The 25496-nt window shown below is 37.0% G+C and overlaps 1 protein-coding gene across 8 annotated transcripts in view; it reads right to left on the bottom strand.

The window, feature by feature from the left end:
• The window catches only part of YAP1 (Yes1 associated transcriptional regulator), a 103974-nt gene that overhangs the window by 22721 nt on the left and 55757 nt on the right, over positions 1–25496 (bottom strand). For 4 of the 8 annotated variants that reach the window (XM_088140610.1, XM_088140612.1, XM_088140611.1 and 1 more), the window contains exons 3-4: positions 14210–14325; positions 9659–9772 (exon numbers count right to left, since the gene is read on the bottom strand). In XM_088140610.1, the coding sequence (XP_087996736.1) occupies positions 9659–9772; positions 14210–14325 (230 nt within the window). The remainder of the gene's footprint in view (positions 1–9658; positions 9773–14209; positions 14326–25496) is intronic. The other 4 variants (XM_088140614.1, XM_088140616.1, XM_088140615.1 and 1 more) reach the window with 1 other exon arrangement.

The following is a 25496-nucleotide window of genomic DNA, read 5'->3' as shown; positions in this document are numbered from 1 at the left end:
TGTGTTCTAGTTCTGCATATATACCATAGATCAAGTTGGTGAACCAGTAAGGAAATGTTACTAGTTCTGCATATATACCATAGATCAAGTTGGATCACTAAGATGATTTTCACTTATTTGCAATAAAATTATATCTTTATCAGTAATTATGTGTTTATTCCATTTTTTAAACATCTAATTTCTGTACCTACAATTGTGTCAGATTGCACATTTTTAAAAATCTGCAAACTATTCTTTGGATTCTGAAATTTTACTAGGTATGCTCACAATTTCAGAATCTCCATACCATTAAGGCTAAGAACTCACTTTTTACGTTACTTGAAAAATAAATCCTGTACAAGACACTAACATGTCTTATTACTGTTACTAACCTGCACAGAATTTAAATATATTATTCACAAATTATAAAATGATTCAAACAAGTTATAAAGTATAAGTAAAATGACATCTTTTAAAAAATTCTCATATTCTTAAAATGTAAAAACTTTTCAGGAATATATTTTTAAATAAAAATATAGAGGACAAATACACTTCTAATTATGCATTCAATTCTTGATATGGGAGACAAGTGTAAACTTGTTTTGTGGTTCAGATGTTATAGCAAAGTATGCTACTGAGTAACCACTGACTGAAAAAAGTGAAGATGTGAGCCCAAGATCTTTATCTAGTTCTCTAAGCCATAATTTACAGAAAATAACAAATAAGGACAGCTCATGTCATTTTGCTGTCTGATGCAAAGACGACAGAACCCCATCTATTCCTTCTCTGTTCTACAGAGATGCTGAGTAGACTGGGATTAGAACTGTAGTACAACACTGGCGATGGGAAAGAATCTTCCCTGCATCCCCAGAGAGAAATGAGCTAGTTTAGAAAGAGCTATAGTTCATCTTCTGTTCTCAAAACTATCAACAATATTTTAGAAAAGTTCTACAAATCTGAAATGTAGCTTTGAAAATATGAGGATTGTTAGCAAACCCAGACACTTATTTACTTGAGAATAAGCCCTTTATATATTGCTTGCCATTTCGTTTTTGTTTGGATAATGTTTTGAAAAAAGTTTGATCAAGTCTACATAGACTAATACCCTAGTCACTGTCTCTATGAAGACAGTATCAGCAAGATTACTTTGTCAAGCACTATCCCAGGAATAACCAATCTTTTTTTTTTTTTTTTTTTGCTCCCAAGGACTCACTGGATGCCAGGTTAGGTCTTCAGGAACAGGCATATGCAACTGAGAACTTGTATGCACACTCCTGCATATTTTGCTCACCAAAACATACACTACATTGCTTGCTACCACCTACTTGCCTTCTTCTCTATTTCTTGCTACTCTGGCTACTTCCACTTACTCCCCCTCAAACACAGCAATGCCTTTACCTCTTTACTACTGCCATGCTACACAGGAAACTCTGGACAAATAATTTGCTTGAAATTCTCTATATGCCTTTCAAGAGCCATAGTTGGGTCAATTGGAAACTTTCCCATAAAAGCTGAACTGACTGGAAAATGCAAGCAATGTGCTGTATTTCATTACCAATACTTGAGTTCTGTAAGAACAATATAAGGAAATACAGATGTGTCTTTATTTCATTAACTGGCAAGGAAGAAATACTCCATGATGGCCAAGACTCAATGCATTTGATTTCCAGTATGCTTGAACAATGGGATATATATTATAGCTGCTTATTTTGATTAAATTCTGAATCTTGGGCTATAATAGACGGTTTCTTCAGTATAGGTCCTGGTCCTTTAATTCTGTTTACTGTAACATTTAGCCTCTTTGGTTCTTAATAGAAGGGTTCACCTGGGATTATTTTCAGTAAATTACTAAATGTAAATCAATAAATGTAAATTATTACACTAGAGAAAGGGTGATCTATTCTCATCAAACAGATTCTAAATTTCAGAATCCTCTACTTTTAACACAGAATTGTAAGCAACCATTCTTTAAGAAGGAGAAGGTGTTGAGGAAGCAAGAAACAGGCCAGTCAAACAAATAATGCTCCTGGGAGATGAGGCAACCTTTCCTATCTAGAGGCACAAGGTCTGTAACCTCCACACTGTTTATGTAACACTTCAAGAAACTAACCTTCCCATTCGTGTCATGCAAAATCTGGGAGGGTCACCTTGTGTTGGGTTGACAGAAGGACTATCTTTAGTTTAAAAACAACAACATCAACCCCAGCAATTTAGATCCTGAATACCACCTCCCTCTGGGGAGGGGGTAAGAGAATGATTTCTAGCCATTAGTCTTTCCATCTTCATGGCACCTCTTTTGCCACTCCAAGGAATGCCAGCAGAAGGGACAGACAATGTGCGTAACCTCCACCCTTTTCTGTACAAATTCACAAAGGAAAAATTAGAATCCAATTAATTTTTATTTTACTTTGGCCTTCAAGCTGGAGGAGGCACTCATATAACTGAAGTTGTAAGGAAACAACTTCCTTGGCATAGAAATCTGCAATACATTTGTCGTTAGCACAGAAAGCTAAGCCTCCTTTCTCTGTTCAATAGCAGCCTGTCTCACATTGCCATCATAGTTCAGGGAAGCCCTTGTGTTTGGTTTTCTCTTTTCTTGCTCTCTTTAGCTGAGTAGCTTTTTTTTTTTTTTTTGGAGTGAACGGGCCTGGAACAGATTAAAAGCCCAACCACAAAAATAATAATAAAAGAAACTTCTGGCGTTTAGTCAAACTTGTCCTGACTAAGCATAGACAGTGGGCCCAAAAAGGGAAACTATGCAGTTTCAAAAATAAAACAATAAAATGCATTTCTTTTGTAGATGCTGAAGTTTTTATTTTAACTGATGTTGCCATTTAAGAATCTCAGGAAACAATGGAATGCTTAAGCCAAGTAGTTGTGCCCCTCCATGAAGGCAACACCATTGAGTACTACCCTATTTCCTGAAGGATGTATTTTTAGTGTCTGACCTTTGTTTCACTGTTTTAGTGCAGATAAATTTTAGCAAGTCTCACACGTAAGGGGTGGGAAGAAGAGAGGAAAGAAGAGAATAATTGCCTGGGAAAAAAGAGCAAAAAAAAAAAAAAAAAAAGGTTTCTTGCCAAATCATCAACAAACAGCCCAAATGTGATAGCTAGCAGCTCACCCACTCTTTCTCTGGAGAAGGACCCTTCCCTGACTCTGCCCAAATATGGTTCACTTTCCACAGTAAAAAGGGCTGGTCAAGACTCAAAAATTATCACAACAAATATCAGAAGGACCACCTCCTACACAGTGATTCTCAACCTCAGCAACTTTAAGATGTGTGGACTTCAACTCTGAGAATTCCTCAGCCAGCATGAGGTTGAGAAACACTGTCCGATACGAATCCCCACCCTCCTTATCCCAGCACCTTCTGGAGGCTTGACAGGCTCTGACTGCAGAAGGGTTTTTCATCCATGGGAACCCCATACGTTCTCCTCAAGGTAGTTTATATAGCATCTACCCCAGTGTTTTTGGGTACCAGCTGTGTGGTTTTAAGCTCAAGTTGGCATTTGTTCCATTTTATGATGCTGTTTAATTGATCAATCTTTTTATTCAATTGTTTTCAGCTTTTTGCCTATATTTTCATAAAATATAGAAAGGCAGGACATTTTAAATAAAAAAGATTTTTAATAATATTAACAATAATTTATTAAACTCTGGGCAACTCACAACAATCAAAGAAATTACAATACAATCAATAAAACATAAAAAATAAAGATAAAAGATGGCAAGTGCAATGAAGTGAGGGAATGAATAAAATGTTCTAAAGTAGCACACAATGTGTTCACGAGGAGGTAACTATGATGATTTAATTTGCTAGGACTTCTTTCATGTAGGCCAAACATGGAAGATTTTGGAATTTGAGAGATGAAACCATCACATGTTCAGTGTGATAGAAGAAAGATATTAGATCAAATTTTAGACTACTAATTTGTCTGTCACTGATACATTCCTGCATGCCCTAAAGAGTCACTTGTTGAGATGGCCAGCTACAGAAATCAAATCAAATAAATAAAGACAGATAAACATTAATATTTTAAATTTTTTCTTAAAAGGTGTTACAATAAGTGAATATACCTTAAGATATAATTATGAACATAACTTCTCAAATTATTCTATTTGCTAGTGTGGAGATGAGAAATGCTAATAAACCTAGTAACTGACATATCTCTAAAAATACAGAGACAAATATTGTCAATGAATAGGAAAAAAACCCACAATTATTGTACAATTAAAATGCTGGTGATGATTGTTCTCCTAATACATCAGGCACAAATATCCTCAAAATATCCATTATAGTTAACTGAAGTAAAGCTGATTCAATTCCTAAAGACTTCATAAGGTTGTAGTTGCTTACTCTAAATAGTAAGATTATTTCAATGTTTCAGAAGGTATTTCTCTGAAAAACCCTACGTAATGGCTTTATATATTTAAATTTATGTTTATTTATAAAGAGCCAGTTTGGCGTATTGGTTAAGGCAGCAGGCTAGAACCCGGGAAACTGGGAGTTCTCGTCCCGCCTTAGGCATGTAGCCAGTTGGGTGACTTTGGGCCAGTCACTCTCTCTCAGCTCTAGGAAATAGGCAAGGACAGACCACTTCCAAAAGTTTGCCAAGAAAACTGCAGGGACTAGTCCAGGCAGTGACTAGGAGTCAAGACTGACTTGAAGGCACCAAAAAAAGAAAAAAGGCTTTATATGACATGTACCATTTAAAAGACTCAGCAAATGGCAGCACCTGGATGATTTTATCTAGACTCAGAAGCTAAGCAGGGTGAGGCCTGATTAATACATGGATGGAAGACCACCAGGAAATCCCTGTGGTGGGTTAGGCTGGGAGCCTGAAACAACATCCTGGAGGAAGGCGATAGAAAATCACTTCTATGTGCTACCAAGCCAACTACATAGACTTATCTGTGTAGTCACAGGAGTAGAACCAAGAATTGACCTGAAGGAGACATCACCTTTTTATCTTCTCAAATGAAGATACACATCAGTCATTGGAAACTAAGAATATATATTCAACACAAATACATTTGAAAAGCAATCTTTTGGCTGCAGTGAAAACATGAAAATATTAGCTATTAACCTGGGTTGCCAGGGACAATTAGGAAAAAGGCAAAGGCTAACACATCCAGTTCCAGGCAGTCATGCTATCTGCAGGGAGGTGATCTGAACTGGTGGAAATATCCACATTAAGAACCTGCAGATGAAATGTAGGCTTCCACAATACTTCAGACAAAAACTTTACTGCACTTCTAACTTGCTTTTGAAAATCATATAGCAGTATTAGGCATGCTAACTGCATACATTTATGGGAAAACAATTAAGCCATACTTTTTTAGGTACAATCACATCTATTATCCATATCTATCCTTTTTAGGTACTAACCTAACACACCATCTAGTGCATTCAGGCAGAATGGGTGCAACTCTAGGTCCCATCAATTGTCATCTTATGGGACCAAGGAAGCATGCCTTCTCTGCACAGCCTCTGCCCTCTGGAAATGTCTGGCTCCCACTCTTCTTGGTTTTGGGAAGTCTCTTGAGACCCAGGTCTGTTCTCAGGCCTGGGGTTAGGGTGGCTGTGGAGCCCCTGTTGAGTTTTTGCAGATTGGGGAGTGTTATTTTGGTCCAGGTAATAATGTGGTTTTTTATGTGTTTTTTTTACATACATACATACATACACACACATATATATATAGGACTTTTTGTACATCTTCCTGAAGTTGGGTGGCCTTAATAAATCCAAATAATAATAATGATAATAATAAACATCATTCTTGATTTATTTACTGTTTCAAATATTGTTTTGTCCAATTTGAAGAAAGTTAATATAATTAGCCAGGCTAACATCAAGCAGCAAGTCTCCATTAAGCTCCACCAGTTTACTATAGTTTCAATTATTAAGCCAGATTACATGAGAGTCCTCAAAATTTTCAGAACAACACTTTCAAGTGACATAATGGTAATGGACTAATAAATAAAAGGTAATTTGTGGACTGTCATTCCTATTCCATCCTGCTAAGCAGCCTCCACTATGGCAGCTACAAGCCCATTATGACAATTGAATTGCAGCATCACCTATACACCTGCAAACTCAGTACTACACACAATGTGGGAGTTGGAAAGAAGAAATGTTCATAGTATTTCTGTGCACCTGGGTGTTTGGAAATGTGACAATTTGTTATGAGTGATAATTTTAAAGAAATTATTTCTTTAAATTATTAAATTTAAAGAAATTAAAGAAAAGGGAAAAGGAAAGAGGCTGTATGTGGAGTGTCTTATAATCCCTGACTCTTTATAGGATTTAGAGCTGGTAACAGAAATGAATTGTGTGCCATAAGGTTTTCCAACTCTGTTTTTTCCATGTGGTATGAAATATTTCTGGAACAGGAAAGCAAGAATAAAAAACACATCTTTCTTCAGCAACTCTCCAGAAGCTGCCCCACCTCTGCCATATAGAGCCAGGTGGTTATCTGTTAAAGTATAAGACTAGAACTCATAAGGAATTCATGGTTACTCACTATCTGTCAATTCAGGCCAACTCACAGGGCTGTTATATGGAAAAACTGGAAGTCCTATCTATAGCATCTTGAATGAAATAATAATAGCAATAATTAAAAGTTATAGTAATAAAAATAATAGTTAGGCAGTGATATGTTTGACAGGTTAGAGGATTAAGACAATTGCTCATCTCCTTTCTTTATTACATAATAAAGAATGGGAAGATTTTAGTGGAAGGGAATATTCCTTTTTCTTTCCACACTCTTGAAACTTCAGCTACAGTGGGGCAAAAAAGTATTTAGTCAGCCACCAATTGTGCAAGTTCTCCCACTTAAAAAGATGAGAGAGGCCTTAAAATTTTCATTTTAAAGAATTTATTTGCAAATCATGGTGGAAAATAAGTATTTGGTCAATATCAAAAGTTCATCTCAATACTTTGTTATATATCCTTTGTTGGCAATGACAAAGGTCAAACGTTTTCTGTAAGTCCTCACAAGGTTTTCACACACTGTTGCTGGTATTTTGGCCCATTCCTCCATGCAGATCTCTAGAGCAGTGATGTTTTGGGGCTGTCGCTGGGCAACACGGACTTTCAACTCCCTCCAAAGGTTTTCCATGGGGTTGAGATCTGGAGACTGGCTAGGCCACTCCAGGACCCTTGAAATGCTTCTTACGAAGCCACTCCTTCGTTGCCCAGGCGGTGTGTTTGGGATCATTGTCATGCTGAAAGACCCAGCCACGTTTCATCTTTAATGCCCTTGCTGATGGAAGGAGGTGTTCACTCAAAATCTCACGATACATGGCCCCATTCATTCTTTCCTTTACACGGATCAGTCGTCCTGGTCCCTTTGCAGAAAAACAGCCCCAAAGCATGATGTTTCCACCCCCATGCTTCACAGTAGGTATGGTGTTCTTTGGATGCAACTCAGCATTCTCTCTCCTCCAAACACGACGAGTTGAGTTTAGACCAAAACGTTCTACTTTGGTTTCAACTGACCATATGACATTCTCCCAATCCTCTTCTGGATCATCCAAATGCTCTCTAGCAAACTTCAGACGGGCCCAGACATGTACTGGCTTAAGCAGGGGGACACGTCTGGCACTGCAGGATTTGAGTCCCTGGCGGCATAGTGTGTTACTGATGGTAGCCTTTGTTACTTTGGTCCCAGCTCTCTGCAGGTCATTCACTAGGTCCCCCTGTGTGGTTCTGGGATTTTTGCTCACCATTCTTGTGATCATTTTGACCCCACAGGGTGAGATCTTGCGTGGAGCCCCAGATCGAGGGAGATTATCAGTGGTCTTGTATGTCTTCCATTTTCTAATTATTGCTCCCAGAGTTGTTTTCTTCACACCAAGCTGCTTGCCTATTGCAGATTCAGTCTTCCCAGCCTGGTGCAGGTCTACAATTTTGTTTCTGGTGTCCTTTGACAGCTCTTTGGTCTTGGCCATAGTAGAGTTTGGAGTGTGACTGTTTGATGTTGTGGACAGGTGTCTTTTATACTGATAACAAGGTCAAACAGGTGCCATTACTACAGGTAACGAGTGGAGGACAGAGGAGCCTCTTAAAGAAGTAGTTACAGGTCTGTGAGAGCCAGACATCTTGCTTGTTTGTAGGTGACCAAATACTTATTTTCCACCACGATTTGCAAATAAATTCTTTAAAAATCAGACATTATGATTTTCTGGATTTTTCCCCCCATTTTGTCTCTCATAGTTGAGGTATACCTATGATGGAAATTGCAGGCCTCTCTCATCTTTTTAAGTGGGAGAACTTGCACAATTGGTGGCTGACTAAATACTTTTTTGCCCCACTGTATCCTGCAGATCTGAACAAAAGCATTCTTATTAAAGAAACAGGCATAACGTAATATTTTACTATAATTTCTTTACTTTTTCCTATACTAGCTGCATAGCACCTTTGACTGTTTAAATTCCAAACAAATGTTCACTATAATTTTAAGACACATCTTAGGAAGCCCAATCAAGCATTGTTAAGTCTAATGTCTGAATATGTGTACACAGGATTGCACTGGACATGGGAAATGTTACAAATCACTCATTCTTTACTGGAGAAAACTGAAATTTTTCCATAATTTGATTGCCTCTGCATTAGCAGTTATTCAAAAGTGAAACAAGATTGACATCTTTTTCCAGTAGTCTACATATCAAGAAAATTAATCTGAAAGATTTAAGTATAAAGTGATAACACTCACTGCATCAGTAGCTAGTATTTCAGCTCCCCCCCAAATTATTTGGTCATCAATGGAGTGCTTAAAAAACTAATGCTGTGACACCATTAGTTCTAATAGGGTTTGCTCAACTCTCTTACGAATGAACATATCAAAGAAGAAAAGTTACACAGAATTACAAGTTGTAAATTTTGAACAAAGGTGTTACGTATAAGTTTTTAAAAAAAATCTATTCTGCATTTGTGGGGAAGTTCTTATGTCAGAGTACAAGATTGATACTGATAGCTTAGACAACAAATAACTGTCCTAGTTTTAGTTTAACAGAAGCAATTATACTAACAAGAATTTATACTGCCAAACAGCACCTTAAATGCGACAAAACAGAAACTTAAAGCAATCTACCCAACAGGTAAATTTAAAGGAAGATTTGAAAGCTAAGTGAAAAGAAGATTCAGAAATCAGAGCAGCTTCTTGTTAGAGAAGTATACAGCCTTAAAAACTGTCATGAAGTAGACTTTTTAAAGTTGATTTTGCCCTAGATTCACCAGGTGATCTTAGGTAAATCATTATTAACACCTAAGCCACCATCTTCCACAAGAATACTGATTTATCTTTGAAATAACTATGTAAATAATTATTTCATATTTATACAATAAAAATGACAAATATAATAGCAGTGGAAAAATTGAAATCTGAAGAAGGGATGAGAGAGGCAACAGGAAATTGAAATGGTATGTATGAATGAAAAGAGAGACTTTACGGGAAACTTCACCTGCTTCCTACAGAGAGAACGGGTTACATGCTGTTAGTAGAAGTGGGCAAAGGCATTAGATAGTGGGAGAGACATTAAGATTGGGGGGAGGTGAATTTCTCAAATTAATTTGAAATCATTAGCCAAGTCTCTGGCTACAGCTTCTTGTTTTTATCTAAGTGGGGAAAAAAGGGGGGTGGAGGGAAGAATTTTAAGTGAGAGGAACTTTTACCAAAGCGTGGGTCAAGTCTTGGATCTAGCCAAGATGTGGTCTTGTTCTTATGGTTTATGTAGTAAATTTCTCCATCCTGGGTCATGGCTTGTTCCCATCCTTCAGGGAGCGGGCCTGTAACACAGAAGGAAGCAATTCATAGTAGGCTGTGCTTTGCCTGCTGAAAAAAGTAGCTAAACTTAAAAAAAATAAAGAAAAGAAAAGAAAAAAAACCTCAGTTAATTTACATGAAACACAGCACACATGAAACTAATTGTTTCAGTATCTAGTAGCTCTGAGGGTATAGGGGAAAGGAAGGATAGCTGTGTTGCAATAAAACATTTGTTCCACGTATCTGGAGTGGAAAAAAAATAAAATAAAAATGCCCTAGAATTCACCCCATCTTTTGATTATTCTAAATTCTTCCTATTTTGAAAATATAAAGAAAGGGATAATTACAAATGCAGGACTCTCCTGCCTGGCTTCATAATCTATCTGATACAAAACAACTATTTCTGTTTTAATTTTTGTCTCAGCACCTTTTAGAATTAGTTGAACATTCATATTCCAGGACATTTCAAAGCTCTATTTTTAGGCAGATTTCGGTTCCTATTTATCTGTGTTAATGTTCCATAAATTGTACAATTGTTTTTATGTGAAACAGTGGGAGTTCTATGTAAAAACAACATCCCGTAATAGCTCAATAAAGAGGCTCTATATATTGATATAGGTCATCATGGACCCGTTAGCTATACTTGGGCTGATCTTGGGCTGGCAAATCATTGGCTAGGTTCTGACAAATAATCCTTTTTTTCTTTTTTTGGCTATACTGTATATAGAAAGCAAAAGGAGCCTGATGGCCTCCAGATTCTTTGCACGATCATTTCACCAATCTCTGACTATTTTTGGTCTTGTAGCCAGGAACTTACAGTAGGCAACAACTGGAGGGCAACAGGTTGCCTGCCCCTATTCTATAGAATGGGAAAAGCAATCATGTAGTTTTCACAGGTTTGATAAGACCACAGATAATGTAGAGGATAAAAGAACTATATAAACCATTAATCATGGAGACATTTGTTTATTAGCTGGGAACAGCAATGTCCTGTTTTAATGAGCATTCCTAATGTTCCATACTGAAACATCACAGAAGAACACGCTCCACTTAGCTTCAATGGAAAGTGAAAACGCACATTAATTATGAAAATCTATGGAAATCATGTAGAAAGTGAAAATGGTTAGCTAACAAGCTTTCAGTGTTATTCAAGAAAAAAAAGAGAGAATGAACTCTTAAGTTAGGAAGGCCAACCAAGAGAGCATAAAAGGAAGACATGTAAAGAGTAAAAGAAAAATGGAAAAGCTTATTAGCAATATTTTTATATTATATTTTTGAAAAATTCAAAACACTGAGAATAAAGTTATGTTGCCACAATCTTTGTTCATCTGACTCTTGCTTCCTAATTGTAGGAAGTGTTATCTATATCTATATCCATCTATATAGAATGAGCTAAAAAAATTAAAGTCAGAATTTCTTATTAATTTTGAAGAAATTATAATTATCACAAGATCATCTAATATTCTGCTTTAATAAGCAATAACTTGAACAAATTCAACACATTATCCAGGATATATTTGCATTTCACATTAGTAATAAATAATCTTCCCCTTCCACGCAAGCATTACCTGATGTAAGCAAATACAAGAAGCAAAACAAAATGGCAAAGTTGACCCTGTCCTGCTTAAAAAGCACCATAAAATAATTCCATCAAAGTGAGGTGAGGTTCAAACAGCAATTATTTTTTTGCTTGCATGTTTCTAAACAGAATCGGTAAATGATTCAGAATACACCAATAGCATCTAATGCAGGTTAGGCTTGCAAAGAACAGATATATCATTTAATGTTGTGAGCTGCCCAGAGTCATGTGCTTGAGATGGGCAGCCATATACTGTAAATCAAAACAAACAAACAAATAAATAAAACCATTGAAGATCTGCCTATTTTCAACCACTGGTTCTGCCTATAATGAATATGTTGTTGAACCAAATACTATTTTCACAAAACAATTTTGAACTTCATACAATGCCATTAAATCATGTCTCACTGTTACGTATTGGGCCAAGATGAAACAGTTTGCTGCTAAGACTACATTCACCGCCACAATAATTTGCAGTGTTCTCTCCACATTCTTAGATACCCATAATTATCTATTTTTTTCCAAGCTTAGGAAGTATGACTAATTACAAATCTCTATTATTCCTCAGCAAGGAATGTCCTTTCAAATCAGCAACACGTCTTATTGCATAGACAGACTGAATCAAGAAGTACTAACTGTGAAGCTTTCACCACTCTCCAATTCATGATTTTTAAGAAAAAAATAATCACATTAATTTATTTTGCTAAAAAAACCTAGAAATTTTCATATAGATCTTTTTCTGTAACTTTAGATGAGCTCTCTCTCTCTCTCATATAATCAACCAACTTTCTCAAATAAAAGCTTTTCCTTTAACATACTAATGGAGCAAATAACAGTACAACAACATCTACAAAGTTTTCACGCTATCATCTTAATCTTCTAGGAAGGACACCAAGCAGATGAAGAATTTAGGCTATGGAACAAACCTTAACCATTTAGAGTAAAACACTTATTTTCTTAGTCATAAAAGTATTTGCTCATACAAATATTTTAATGAAATCTACCTTTTCACTTCAAGATGAACAAGATGTGTCACTGAAATGAGGAATATTAAGATCCCTTTAGTTATTCAGACCAAGAGCCTGGATTTTATCTACCAGAACGAGTGGAGAAGCTACTGATTAATAATCCAGACCTTTTCTCTCAGGGAAAGACAACTGTTTCTTCTTCAGATTACTACACAAAAACTAGTAGCAGACAGATATTAGCATATTCTTACTGGGGCAAATTGCAAACAAATTTTCTGATTGCCTGTTCCAATATCTGTTGATTCACAATCCTGGCAGGAACAGAACTAAACCATTTCACTTTAGTTTTTCCAGATACAGTAGTCCGTCCTTCCTTCCTTCCTTCCTTCCTTCCTTCCTTCCTTCCTTCCTTCCTTCCTTCCTTCCTTCCTTCCTTCCTTCCTTCCTTCCTTCCTTCCTTCCTTCCTTCCTTCCCTTCCCTTCCCTTCCCTTTCCCTCTCTCTCTCTTTCCATCCATCCATCCATCCATCCATCCATCCATCCATCCATCCATCCATTCAGCCAGCCTATCCATGAACAGACTTGGGCTATAAAAAAGCACACAATCAGCAGCAAATAAAACTCTAACAGATGTAGTTAAAAAAAAAAAAAAAGAGTAGATTTGAGCCTCCATAATGAGGGGCCCAATCACAACTCCAACCACATTTTTCTCCACAGTATAAACCTTGCCACAGAAGAAGCAAAACTGTTTACTGATTATTAATGTATCTGCGGCAGAATCTATGAAAAGTGCCTTTTTGAAAATCTGAGACCCATCTTCATTCAAAAGAATTTTTCCCTCACAAATTGCCAAAAGGTCAATGTTCATTTTTGTCCAATACTCTATTTAGTTTGTTCCTTTTGTTGAGTATACTTTATTTTTTGTATTAAATGTTCTGTGTATTTACAGTTGATTTTATCTGTGTGTTATGTATTTGTAAGCTACTTTGAGTATTTTGAAGACAGAAAATTAATTATTCATTAAAATGTAGAAAAGGTTGTGGGAATGACAGGTCAAAGACAAGTTAGGAAAAAAAAAAGTTGGATGGCAAGACTCAACAAGGGAGACAGCATGTTTCACACAAGCAACTCATTTCCCCCTGTACACTGCAGTCTGATTTGCTCCAGTCCAAAGCCTAGTCCATTCAGATTTCTTAGGACTGTGTAGTACTTTACATCCCAAGGGAAAATAATGCTTTGAAGCACAAGCAAACACTAATGTAATACCTGTAGGCATCTGCTTAAGGCAGCTACATCTCTCCCCAAGAATAATGAGCTGCCCTCCACAGCTATAGCATTGTCTTAGGAACAGATACGTTTGACATACCTTTGCTATTAAAGAGTATTCTTTGTTGTTTGAATCACCTGACAAAATGGAATTAAGAAAATAATATTGATGTTTTCAAAAGATTTGTTTTACATGACAAACTAATGCCAAAAAGCCACTATGAAGTCATAGCAAACAAAACAGCAAGAAATAAATACACCAAGATACAAAAGAAACAAAACTGAAAAAGTTTTCAGTGTGACAAGGCAAAGCCTAGGAAATGGATAATGTAGATTTGCATGTACTTATAGCATTATGCACAAATCCTGATATACTGCTTTAAAAATTACAATGTTTCGAAAGAATCAAGCTCACTTCCTTCACTTGCATAACACCTCCCATTAATAAATTTAATTATGTGTTTTATTTCTCATTAAAAGTATTGATGTAATAAGTAATTATATGGAAGACAATCTGTTTAGGATCCATTTTCAGTAGGAAATCCTCAGCAATAATGACAAACTACACTTTGGTGCAGCATAAACTTTACACACTAAATGTTAAACTTCTTGCAACTCCCTAGAAATTTTTGTTGATTTCTCCTTACCGGCTGCTGAATTCATGATATTCTGCTGTACCGGAGGGCTTGTAGGAGCTGTAACATTCATTTGGGAAAGGAGAGCCTTCCTTGGATCCTGCCATGTTGTTGTCTGATCAATGTGACTGAAGCAAAATAGAACGAAGTATTAAACAACATATAATCACAATATGCAAATTTACAATGAGCAGTTAAAAAACGAGCAAGGAATACAGTCCTGCAAAAATCCGCTCCAAATCACTGTACCACAGGCAGAGTTAGTGCAGAATGTCCAAGATTTTTTGCTGATGTGTGTTATGAAAAACAAGAATCTAGAAATTGCTTTTGAAGCTCAGAAACACTTCAAAAGAATCAATCTGTAATGTGTCGTTTGAGGTTTAGTGTTCGAAGTCAGAAGAACTGGGACATATGCAAAATTCTTAGGCCCATCTAGGGTAGCATTTAGGATATTTGACAGATTATATAGGCAAATGTTGACATCAATCTTGAAGGTGGCCAACTAAGGACTAATGTTCCTTGACTTGTTTGTGTTCCTAGAATAATTAACATTATTCTATAGAAGGGCTTTTCATAACACATATTAAACCAGAGAGGGAGTATGGAAATATTTAAACATTCAGACAGGTATCTAAAATAAATGTACAGTACTGGTATCTTATAATTATAAAAGAACAGATTAAAGTGATAAGTATGTGCTAATGAAGTCAAATATTTCATTTGTGATCATTTAACTTCTTTCCATTTTACAGGGCATTTATGTTTTAATGACAAATCTTTGTGCATTTCTGTTTTCTCATGCCCACAACATTCAGGATTTATTAGGCATAATAAATGTAGCAGAAATGTTAAGGTATTAATCTTAATATCATAAAGAATATTAACGATAACAAGGCCAAGTTGCTATTAATATTCAGTTGAAGAGGATTTTAAAAAAAATGCAGTGGCACACTTGCACCAAACTTACTATCAAAAGGTTAAGCTAACAAATGCATAAAGCTGCTTTCTTTTAAAAAGGTGGAACATTATAGTGCCTCATTTCTAATTCCTCAAAATGGAGGAATTTAAGGTATAGAAATAGGGAAGAATATTCTCAATAGCATTTTGACTATTCAATATCTGCAGAACTATCTACTCCAAATATTTTCTGCCTATTGAACAAGATCTGGAAGGATGGGCTTCCTCCAGGACCCTTTACTCAGGAAATGCCATCTACAGGGCCACAGAAGTCAGTCTTCTCAATTGCTGCCCATTCTATGGTTATTAGAAAGCCCATTAAAACACATTTATTCTATCAGGTCTTGGGGACTGGAGTGTTGTGGTCTTGGTCCATCTAATAGTGGATAGTCTCTGATTTTTGTTATATTGATTACAAGTAGTCCTCGACCTATAACCATTCGTTCAGTGACTGTTTAAAGTTATAACAGTGCTGAACAAATGGTTATGACCGGTCTTCAGACTTCCAGCCATCCCAACACCCTGAAGTCACGTGATCACGATCTGGTTGCTTGGCAACCAGTTTGCACTTATGACCGGTTGCAGCGCCCTGTGATCACATGATTGCCATTTGCAAACCTCCCTGCTGGCTTCCCCAGAAAATCAATGGAGAAGCCGGAGGGAAGATCACAAGTTGCCGGTGTAAGTCTCCCCCACCTGCACATCCTTCCCCAACCCTTCTGCACTTATGCCACGCTGGCCACTCACACACACTCCCTGACCCACACCATGCCTCTCACTCACCCCCTTGCACCCTCCCTGATGTGCACTGCACCTCTTGTGCACCCCTTGCACCCTCTCCAACCCTCCCTTGCACCCCTGTGCATCCTCTTGCTCCCTCCCCCACCTGGCACCAGCCGCTTACCTGTCTGCTGGCCTGGAACTTGCAACTTCCTGCTGGCTTCCCTCTGACTTTGGTTGTGGGAAGCTGGCAGGAAGTTACCTCACCTAACAATCATGGGATTCGGTTAACAATGGCAACTGGGACTGCAGGGACTGCAGGGACTGCCACAGCACTTTATGACTGCATCATTTAGTGACAAAAATTTGTGGGACCATCTTTCTCCCTTTGTTTCTGCTAGTACTGTATGATCAGATAAAGTTGACATGCTCTGGATCCCATCCGTGAAGCAATGTCATGTGACAGGACCCAGGATGCACACCTTCTTGATCACAGCACCTACCCTTTGAAACACCCCACCCCTGAGAATTTTGAAAAGCCCCAACCTTGCTTTCCTTTAAATATACCTTGAAGACTCGACTCTTTCTCTAAGCTATGCACTAGTATGGGATAAGGGCTCCCTATGGGATGGGTTTTATAGATTGTTACTGGATGTTTTATTCTACCAGGATGACCACTTTTGTGTTTGTCATTGTTTTATATCTTTGTTTTTAATTCTGCATGCTATCCAGAGTCACCAACATATTGAGCAGCCTTAGAAATGTGAATTAATTATAAATATATATTATTGGGGTATGTGCTGTTTTTCTTTCATTGTTGGCCATCTACAGCATATAGGCATACAAATTAAACAAGTAAGCAAGTAAATAAATGTTTCCAGTGCTGTATGTACGTTGTGTAATATTACTGATTTATTTTTATTGTACTGTTAACAACCCAAATTATGAATTTTGGGATTTATGATGGTCAACTTTGTTTGTGATTAGAGTAGGACATATGCCACTAAAATAATAAGAAAGCAGTTATCATTCTTCTTTGAAAGATAAGTTGCATGAGAAATTGCATCATGAACGTGACTCTTAAAGAAAATACCAAGAACATAGTGCCACCAATTCACAGAGACACACACTAGCTTACACCAAAGAAGTTTGGTAATGGATGCAGGGATGGGTTATAAGGCAGCAGAGTGATTCTGAATGTTCTACTTTGTATGTAAACATATTTATTCATGCAAACACTAAAGTGGAGGATACAAAAATTCCAATTCATTTGTACTATTAGATAAATGGAATGCACAAGAAGCCTTCAGTTAACAGAGGAGAGTATCTGTAGATGACTACTTGTTCTGCCATTCAGATCTGTCACTCAGTATTACTATTTTTCAGCCACAAAACTATCACTGTTTATTCTGGCAAAAACTTCCCATGTTTAATGGTGTGCAGTTTTCACTATAATCCTGCAGTCAACCTAGCAGAGGTCACAGCTCATATCTCACTGAAAAACACTTTCTGATCTCCTTTAGTTCTGCCTGCAATGTACTTTTCAATAACTTCCTGTATTCAATCTCCATTCAAAAGGAGGTGATGAAAGTTCCAGAAGATTCTCCCAATCCCTTTTTAACAAAGATGCATTAAAGTCCTAACTAATCCTCTCTTTCTCATTTGAAACATACAAAATAAGCTTATAGGAAAATGTGTCTCAGGAACTACCAACCTGCAATAAGCATTTCAAATATTAATTTTAAAAATTAGAGTAACAGATGAAGTTAACTGATATTTATTAAAACAAAAACAAAAACTTATTAGCAACTTCTCCCAGATCCTTTCAAGGCCAATTGTTGCCCAGTGTTTACAAAGAGTTTGACTCTCAGTTCTTTAATACAGTCTGTTCTTCTAAGGCATGTCTCTGACTCCTACTCAGCTTGAGTCTCATATTACAATTCCATACTCTGCTTCTTTTCAGAAGAGAAGAAATAAGCACTAGAAGGTAAGCAGCCGACTTGGAAGATAATATATTTAACCTTAGAAACGCATACATGGAACAGTGCTGGACAGAAGTCCTTCATAATCCTACAGAAAAAAACTACCAATAGCAGTTTTATCACTATTTAAGTAAATTCTGAGTCGCCAATGTTTCAGACAGTCAGTTCCAAACTTAAAGCATGCAGCTTGCAGCTACAGCTCTGATAGCCAATGTAGATAGCTCATCATGAGTACAATGCTGCATTACCACCAGCTCCTCACTTTTCAAAAGTTAAAGTGCCAAATTTCTCTTAAATGATCCAGGGACCTGTTTACACTGAAAATCTGAAACTTAAGAAACTACAAAACTCAAAACCAGGAAAGGCACAACAGTCTCCCTCAGGTATCACGCTTTCCAGGATTTTCGCCTTGTTTACATTAAGTCTCATTTAATCCTCATCTAGTCTTGGCCCCTTGTAAATACAGATATGTAATATGCATGCAGAAATAATTTCTTATACAGGTGAAACTCGAAAAATTAGAATATCGTGCAAATGTTCATTTATGTCAGTAAGGCAACTCAAAAGGTGAAACCAATATATGAGATAGACGCATTACATGCAAAGTGAGATATGTCAAGCCTTACTTTGGTATAATTGTGATGATTATGGCGTACAGCTTATGAAAACCCCAAATTCACAATCTCAGAAAATTAGAATATTACATGACATCAATAACACAAGGATTGGAAATAGAACAATATCGGACCTCTGCAAAGTATAAGCATGCATATGTACTCAGTACTTGGTTTGGGCCCCTTTTGCAGCAATGACTGCCGCAATGCGGCGTGGCATGGATGCTATCAGCCTGTGGCACTGCTGAGGTGTTATGGAAGACCAGGATGCTTCAATAGTGGCCTTCAGCTCCACTGCATTGTTCGGTCTCATGTCCCTCATCTTTCTCTTGGCAATGCCCTATAGATTCTCTATGGGGTTCAGGTCAGGTGAGTTTGCTGGCCAATCAAGCACAGTAATCCCATGGTCATTGAACCAGGTTTTGGTACTTTTGGCAGTGTGGGCAGGTGCCAAGTCCTGCTGGAAAATGAAGTCAGCATCCCCATAAAGCTCGTCTGTGGAAGGAAGCATGAAGTGCTCCAAAATTTCCTGGTAGATGGCTGCATTGACCCTGGACTTAATGAAGCACAGTGGACCAACACCAGCAGATGACATGGCTCCCCAAATCAACACAGACTGTGGAAACTTCACACTGGACTTCAAGCATCGTCCATTGTGTGCTTCTCCATTCTTCCTCCAGACTCTGGGTCCTTGATTCCCAAATGAGATGCAAAAGTTGCTCTTATCAGAAAAGACTTTGGACCACTGGGCAACAGACCAGTTCTTTTTTTCTGTAGCCCAGGTAAGACGCTTCTGACGTTGTTTATTGTTCAGGAGCGGCTTGACAAGAGGAATACGACATTTGAAGCCCATGTCCAGGATCCGTCTGTGTGTGGTGGCTCTTGATGCACTAACTCCAGCCTCAGTCCACTCCTTGTGAAAGTCCCCAACACTTTTGAATGGCCTTTTCCTGACAATCCTCTCCAGGCTGCGGTCATCCCTGCTGCTTATGCACCTTTTTCTACCACACTTTTCCCTTCCACATAACCTTCTATTGATGTGCTTTGATACAGCACTTTTGGGAACATCCAACTTCTTTTGCAATTACCTTTTGGGGCTTTCCCTCCTTATGGAGGGTGTCAATGATGGTTTTCTGCACAACTGTCAGGTCAGCAGTCTTTCCCATGCTTATGATTCCTACTGAACCAGCCTGAGAGACCATTTAAAGGCTCAGGAACCCTTTGCAGGTGTTATGGATTCATTAGCTGATTAGAGTGGGACACTTTGAGCCTAGAATATTGAACCTTTTCACACTATTCTAATTTTCTGAGATTGTGAATTTGGGGTTTTCATAAGCTGTACGCCATAATCATCACAATTATACCAAAGTAAGGCTTGACATATCTCGCTTTGCATGTAATGCGTCTATCTCGTATATTGGTTTCACCTTTTGAGTTGCCTTACTGACATAAATGAACATTTGCATGATATTCTAATTTTTCGAGTTTCACCTATAGATCTGAGCAGAATATAAAGCAACCTGTTTTCTGCAATTATTACTGCAGATATAGCAATATATGACCTCAAGGATATATTATATTGTTTAATTTATATGTATAAAAAAGTTTTTGAAGAGGAGGTATGAGAGAGAAGGGGACAATTCTAGAAAGGACAATACCAATAAGTTTAATGATGATAAAGATAATGAAGAATTTAATTCTCAGGCATTTCCCTGCACTGATAAATCAATGGACTCAAAAAAAAAAATCCATCTTTACAATGAAAGCTGTTTATCAATGGGTTTTACATGATCCAAGTTGTCCTATTCCATTGTGCCTCATCTGTGACAAACAACTTACAAATGCAGCAATGGCTCCAGCAAAATTGGAAAGACACTTAACTACAAATCACAGCCATATGACAAGTAAAAGTTCTGATTATTTTAAATGGCTATTGGAATCACAGAACAGAGTAAAGCTTTTGTTAATAAAATTACAGTCAGTAAAAAAGCCCAAGAAGCAAGTTACTTAGTAGCAGAACTTATTACACAGCAAAAGAAAAGTCATGCTTTGATTGAGAAAGTAATCATCCCAGCATGTAAAATAATAGTGGGAAAAAAATGCTAGGACCAGATGCAGTACAAGAAATTGAAAAGATTCCACTGTCGAACAGTTCAATAAGTTAGCATACTGATGACATGTCACATGATGCTGAAGAGGTTTTGTATGATAAACTGAAGAACAGCAGCTTTTTTATCCAAGTTCATGACTCAACAGATTTCACCAATGTCATGTTATGGCATTTGTAAGATATGGTGAAATTCAAGAAAACTTTTTCTGCTGCAAAGAACTACATGAAACATGCAAAGGCCAAAACGTATTTAAAGTTTTATCTTTATATCTTGAAACAAATAGTCTGACTTGGAGGAACTGTGTTGGCATCTGAACTGATGGTGCTCCACCAGTGGTTAGCTCTATGAGAGGTTTCGTTTCGCTTCTAAGAAAAGAAAATACTGATGTTGTCACAACACACTGCTTTTTTCAGAGAGATGTTGGTGTCAAAAACTCTTGGAGATGAAATAAATTCCGGATGATGCTACAAAAATGGTTAACTTTATTAAACAAAGACCAGTTCACTCAAGAATGTTTAAAAACCTGTGAGAAAACTTGGACAAAGAGCACATAAGTCTCCTGTTACACACAGAAATACAGTGGCTCAGCAGAGGAAGAGTTCTCAGCAGGGTATTTGAGCTGAGGGCAGAATTGCAAGAATATTTTCGAGAAAATAGTATTCCACATTTTGCTGAGTGCTTTGAAGATGGAGAATGGTTACAGAAACTAGCATATTTAGTGGACATCTTTCATCACATGAACCAGCTGAACAAGTCTCTGCAAGGCCCTGGAGAAAATGTTTTGACTTCAAGTGACAAGGTTCTTGGATTTAAAAGAAAACTGAATGTTGGGGAAAATCATGTTGCAAAATGAAATACTGAAATGTTTCCGTTGCTGCTTGGGCTTGAGAGTGAAGAAGGATACCAAAAAGTCTCAAATTTAATTGAAAACCACCTGGAAGTTCTGCAGAACAAAACTGATCAGTACTTTCCCTCCCCTTCAACACACATGTTTGACTGGGTGAGGGATCCTTTCTCTGCATCTTCTGTTCAGCCTGAGAACTGCACTTTGAAGGAAGAGGAAGAACTTTGTGAGCTGTAGTCTGATTGTACACTCAAGATGAAATTCACTATCTGCCCATGGACAAGTTCTGGATTTTTGTGAAAGGAGAGTATCCTGCCATTCATAGGAAGGCACTGAACACGTTGCTACAGTTTTCAACTTCTTACATGTGTGAGCAAGCTTTTTCTTATTGAACAAGCATCAAAAGCAAAGACAGAAATCATCTTACTCCAGTTGAAGATGAAATCCGTGTGTGCTTATCTCAAGTTTGGCCCAGAATTGATCATTTGTGCAGCAAAAAACAAGCACAGGTTTCACATTAAAGAGGTAAGTTTCATTCTTTATTTTTAGTTTAAGTACACTGTTAATGCACATATACAGGCCTACACATGAAACGAATTTGTAACTTCTGGCCTATATTTGAGCTTGAATATGCAGGGGTTCCCCGAGGCCTAAAAAATATTTCAAGGATTCCTCCAAGGTCAAAAGATTGAGAAAGGCTGCTCTAAACAGAGGAAAAGTAGGAGAAAATGTACCATTAACCTTTACTTTAGATGTGGACAACTCATATAATATCCTAATCCATTTTATACATTCCAGAAGAAATCCAGATCTATTTAGTACAGCAAACATATACTGTTTATGTATTTTATCAAAGGCTTTTTCAGCATCTAATAATAACATTACAAATTAATCTTTGTTTTTCTTCAAGATTATTAAATCTACAACTAACCTAATGTCTGCTGCTTGCCTAGTTTTTATCAACCCTGCTTGATCATTCTTAATAATGAACAATATGACTTGCTGTAATCTATTTGCTGATACTGCTAAAATTTTGTGTCAACATTAATCAATGAGATTGGATGCACACCGAGTATGCTCTTTACCTGCTTTGGATATAACTATAATATTAGCTTGATTAAATGCTGGTGATAAAACTCCCTTATCAAATATCTCTTCATATATTTGACAAAGTTTTGGCACCAAAAGTTCGATAAATGCTTTGTACCACTCGATAGGGAATCCTGGTGTTTTACCATTTGCAATTTTTAAAATTATTTATTTAATCTCTAGCTTAGATAGTGGAGCAAATAAGAGGTGGCCTTTGTGTATCATCTAAATGTGGTAGGCTAATTTTATTTTTAAAAGCCTCTATATCTTCATTTGATACAGCCTATGGTTTATTATATCATTTTGAATAAAATTTTAAAAATTGACAATTAACCATTGAAGTTTTATACCTTTCATCTTGTTCAAATGATTGGAATCATGGCCTATCTTTTTTTTTTAAAAACTTTAAATGATTAGCCAAGATCTTACCAGGTGTTTCACCATTCTCCCATTATCTCTGTCGTAGACATCTTAGCATAAATTCTGTCTGCTGTAATATATTAGTAGTTAATTCATATTTCTTTTTATGTATTTATCTGTACAAAACCGTAGATGGGCATCTAACCATCTGTGCCCATAAATGTTTCCATTCATCTTTCAAATAATTTTCCCTTTTATTTTTAATCTTATTTTTGTGTGATGCGTAAGCAATAATTCTACCTCAAATGTATGCTTTATAAGTTTCCCATTCAAGAAATTTGGGCACTCGATGTTTCTGAATTCAAATAAAAATATTGTAAGGTCTCTACCTGCATTTGTTATACAAACTGTTTTTCATTCAATAGGGAAACATTAAGATACCAATTTCTCGATACCTTAACCAGTTTCTGAAACACACATTTCAAGGTGGTTGCACTATGATCAGATACATAACAAACATCAATGTTACATTCTTGAATTTGATGATATAAAGTCGATGATATTAGGAAATAATCAAGCCTAAAAAAATTCTGATGTACATTTGAATAAAATGTATATTCTCTTTTACTTGGATACATCAAATGCCTAGAGTCTACTAAATTCAATTCTTCCATATAAGTCTTAATTGTTTCCTTCACTAATGATTGTTTTTTCCATGTTGGTATATTTCTATCAAGCTCAGGATCAAATATTTCATTAAAATCTCCTCCTATGATCAATTTATCATAAATACACTCATTCAAGTGTTGAAAACTTTCATAAAACATAGTAGGAGAATCTAAATTTGGTCCATAAACATTAACCACAGCTATTGCAGTCTCTGTTCTTTTGGCACACAAAATTAAATAACATCCCATTTGCACAGTGATAACTTGTTGTACATCAATTGGGAATCTTTTTCGAACCAGAATGGCCACACCTTTAGCTTTTGTCGAAGTGTCTGTGAGATAAACCTGTCCCACTCAATCTTTCATTAATAGAGATTTATCCTGTTCTGTTAGATGAGTCTCCTGTAAATAAGCAATATTTGCCCTTAAAATTTTTAAATATGGTCAGATTACGTTTTGTTTCTTGGATTCTCGTAACCCTTTTACATTTAAAATAACTTTATCAATATTCTCCCAACACCAATTCATTTTATGACCTGTACAAAGCTAGTGGAGATGACTGTATTCCAGCTGAGTTATTTAAAATACTAAGAGATGATGCTGTTAAACTGCTGCACTCAATATGCCAGCAAGTTTGGAAAACGCAACAGTGGCCATGGGATTGGAAAAGATCAGTTTACGTTCCAATTCCAAAGAAGGGCAATGCCAAAGAATGCTCAAACTATCGCACAATTGCACTCATTTCACATGCTAGCAAGGTTATGCTCAAAATCCTACAAGCTAGGCTTCAGCAGTACGTGAACTGAGAATTACCGGATGTACAAGCTGGGTTTCGAAGAGGCAGAGGAACTAGAGATCAAATTGCCAACATTCGCTGGATCATGGAGAAAGCACGAGAGTTCCAGAAAAACATCTACTTCTGCTTCATTGACTATGCAAAAGCCTTCGATTGTGTGGATCACAACAAACTGTGGCAAGTTCTTAAAGAGATGGGGGTACCAGACCACCTTACCTGTCTCCTGAGAAATCCATATGCGGGCCAAAAAGCAACAATTAGAACCGGCCATGGAACAACCAATTGGTTCAAAATAGGGAAAGGAGTACGACAAGGCTGTAAACTGTCACCCTGCTTATTTAACTTATATGCAGAGTACATCATGAGAAACGCCAGGTTGGAAGAATCACAAGCTGGAATTAAGATTGCAGGGAGAAACATCAACAAGCTCAGATATGCAGATGATACCACCCTAATGGCAGAAAGCGAAGAAGAACTAAAGAGCCTCTTGATGAGGGTGAAAGAGGAAAGTGCGAAAGCTGGCTTGCCGACAAAGACTTTTTCCAGTAGTAATATATGGCTGTGAGAGCTAGACCATAAAGAAGGCTGAGCGCCAAAGAATTGATGCCTTTGAACTGTGTTGCTGGAGAAGACTCTTAAGAGCTCCCTGGACTGCTAGGAGGTCAAACCAGTCAATCTTAAAGGAAATCAACCCTGACTGCTCATTGGAAAGATTGATAATGAAGCTCAAGGTCAGATACTTTGGTCACCTATTGCGAAGAGAGGACTCTTTGGAAAAGACCTTGATAGTGGGAAAGACTGAAGGCAAAAGGAGAAGGGGACGGCAGAGGATGAGATGGTTAGATAGCATCACTGGAGCAATGAGCATGAAACTGAGCAAACTCAGGGAGGCAGTGAAGGACAGGAAGGCCTGGTGCAATATGGTTCATGAGATCACAAAGAGTCGGACACGACTTAACGACTGAACAACAACAACCATTTAATAAATATAAAATAATCTTTTCTATATTTAAATATTTAACATATTTAACATTTTCTAGTGTTGCTCACAGACATACAACCTCCATAACAACTCAATTTGACATTCAAATACCATTCTTTTATAAGTATATAGAATCTATACATAAAGAAAAAAAAGAAAAACGTGATTATGTGAAT

The sequence above is a fragment of the Python bivittatus genome, unplaced genomic scaffold, assembly GCF_059951505.1.
Source record: "Python bivittatus isolate LINGU-HERP-01145 unplaced genomic scaffold, Pbiv_v1 ctg000340_np1212, whole genome shotgun sequence".
Classification (NCBI taxonomy): Eukaryota; Metazoa; Chordata; class Lepidosauria; order Squamata; family Pythonidae; genus Python; species Python bivittatus.
This window is presented reverse-complemented; position numbering and strand designations above follow the sequence as displayed.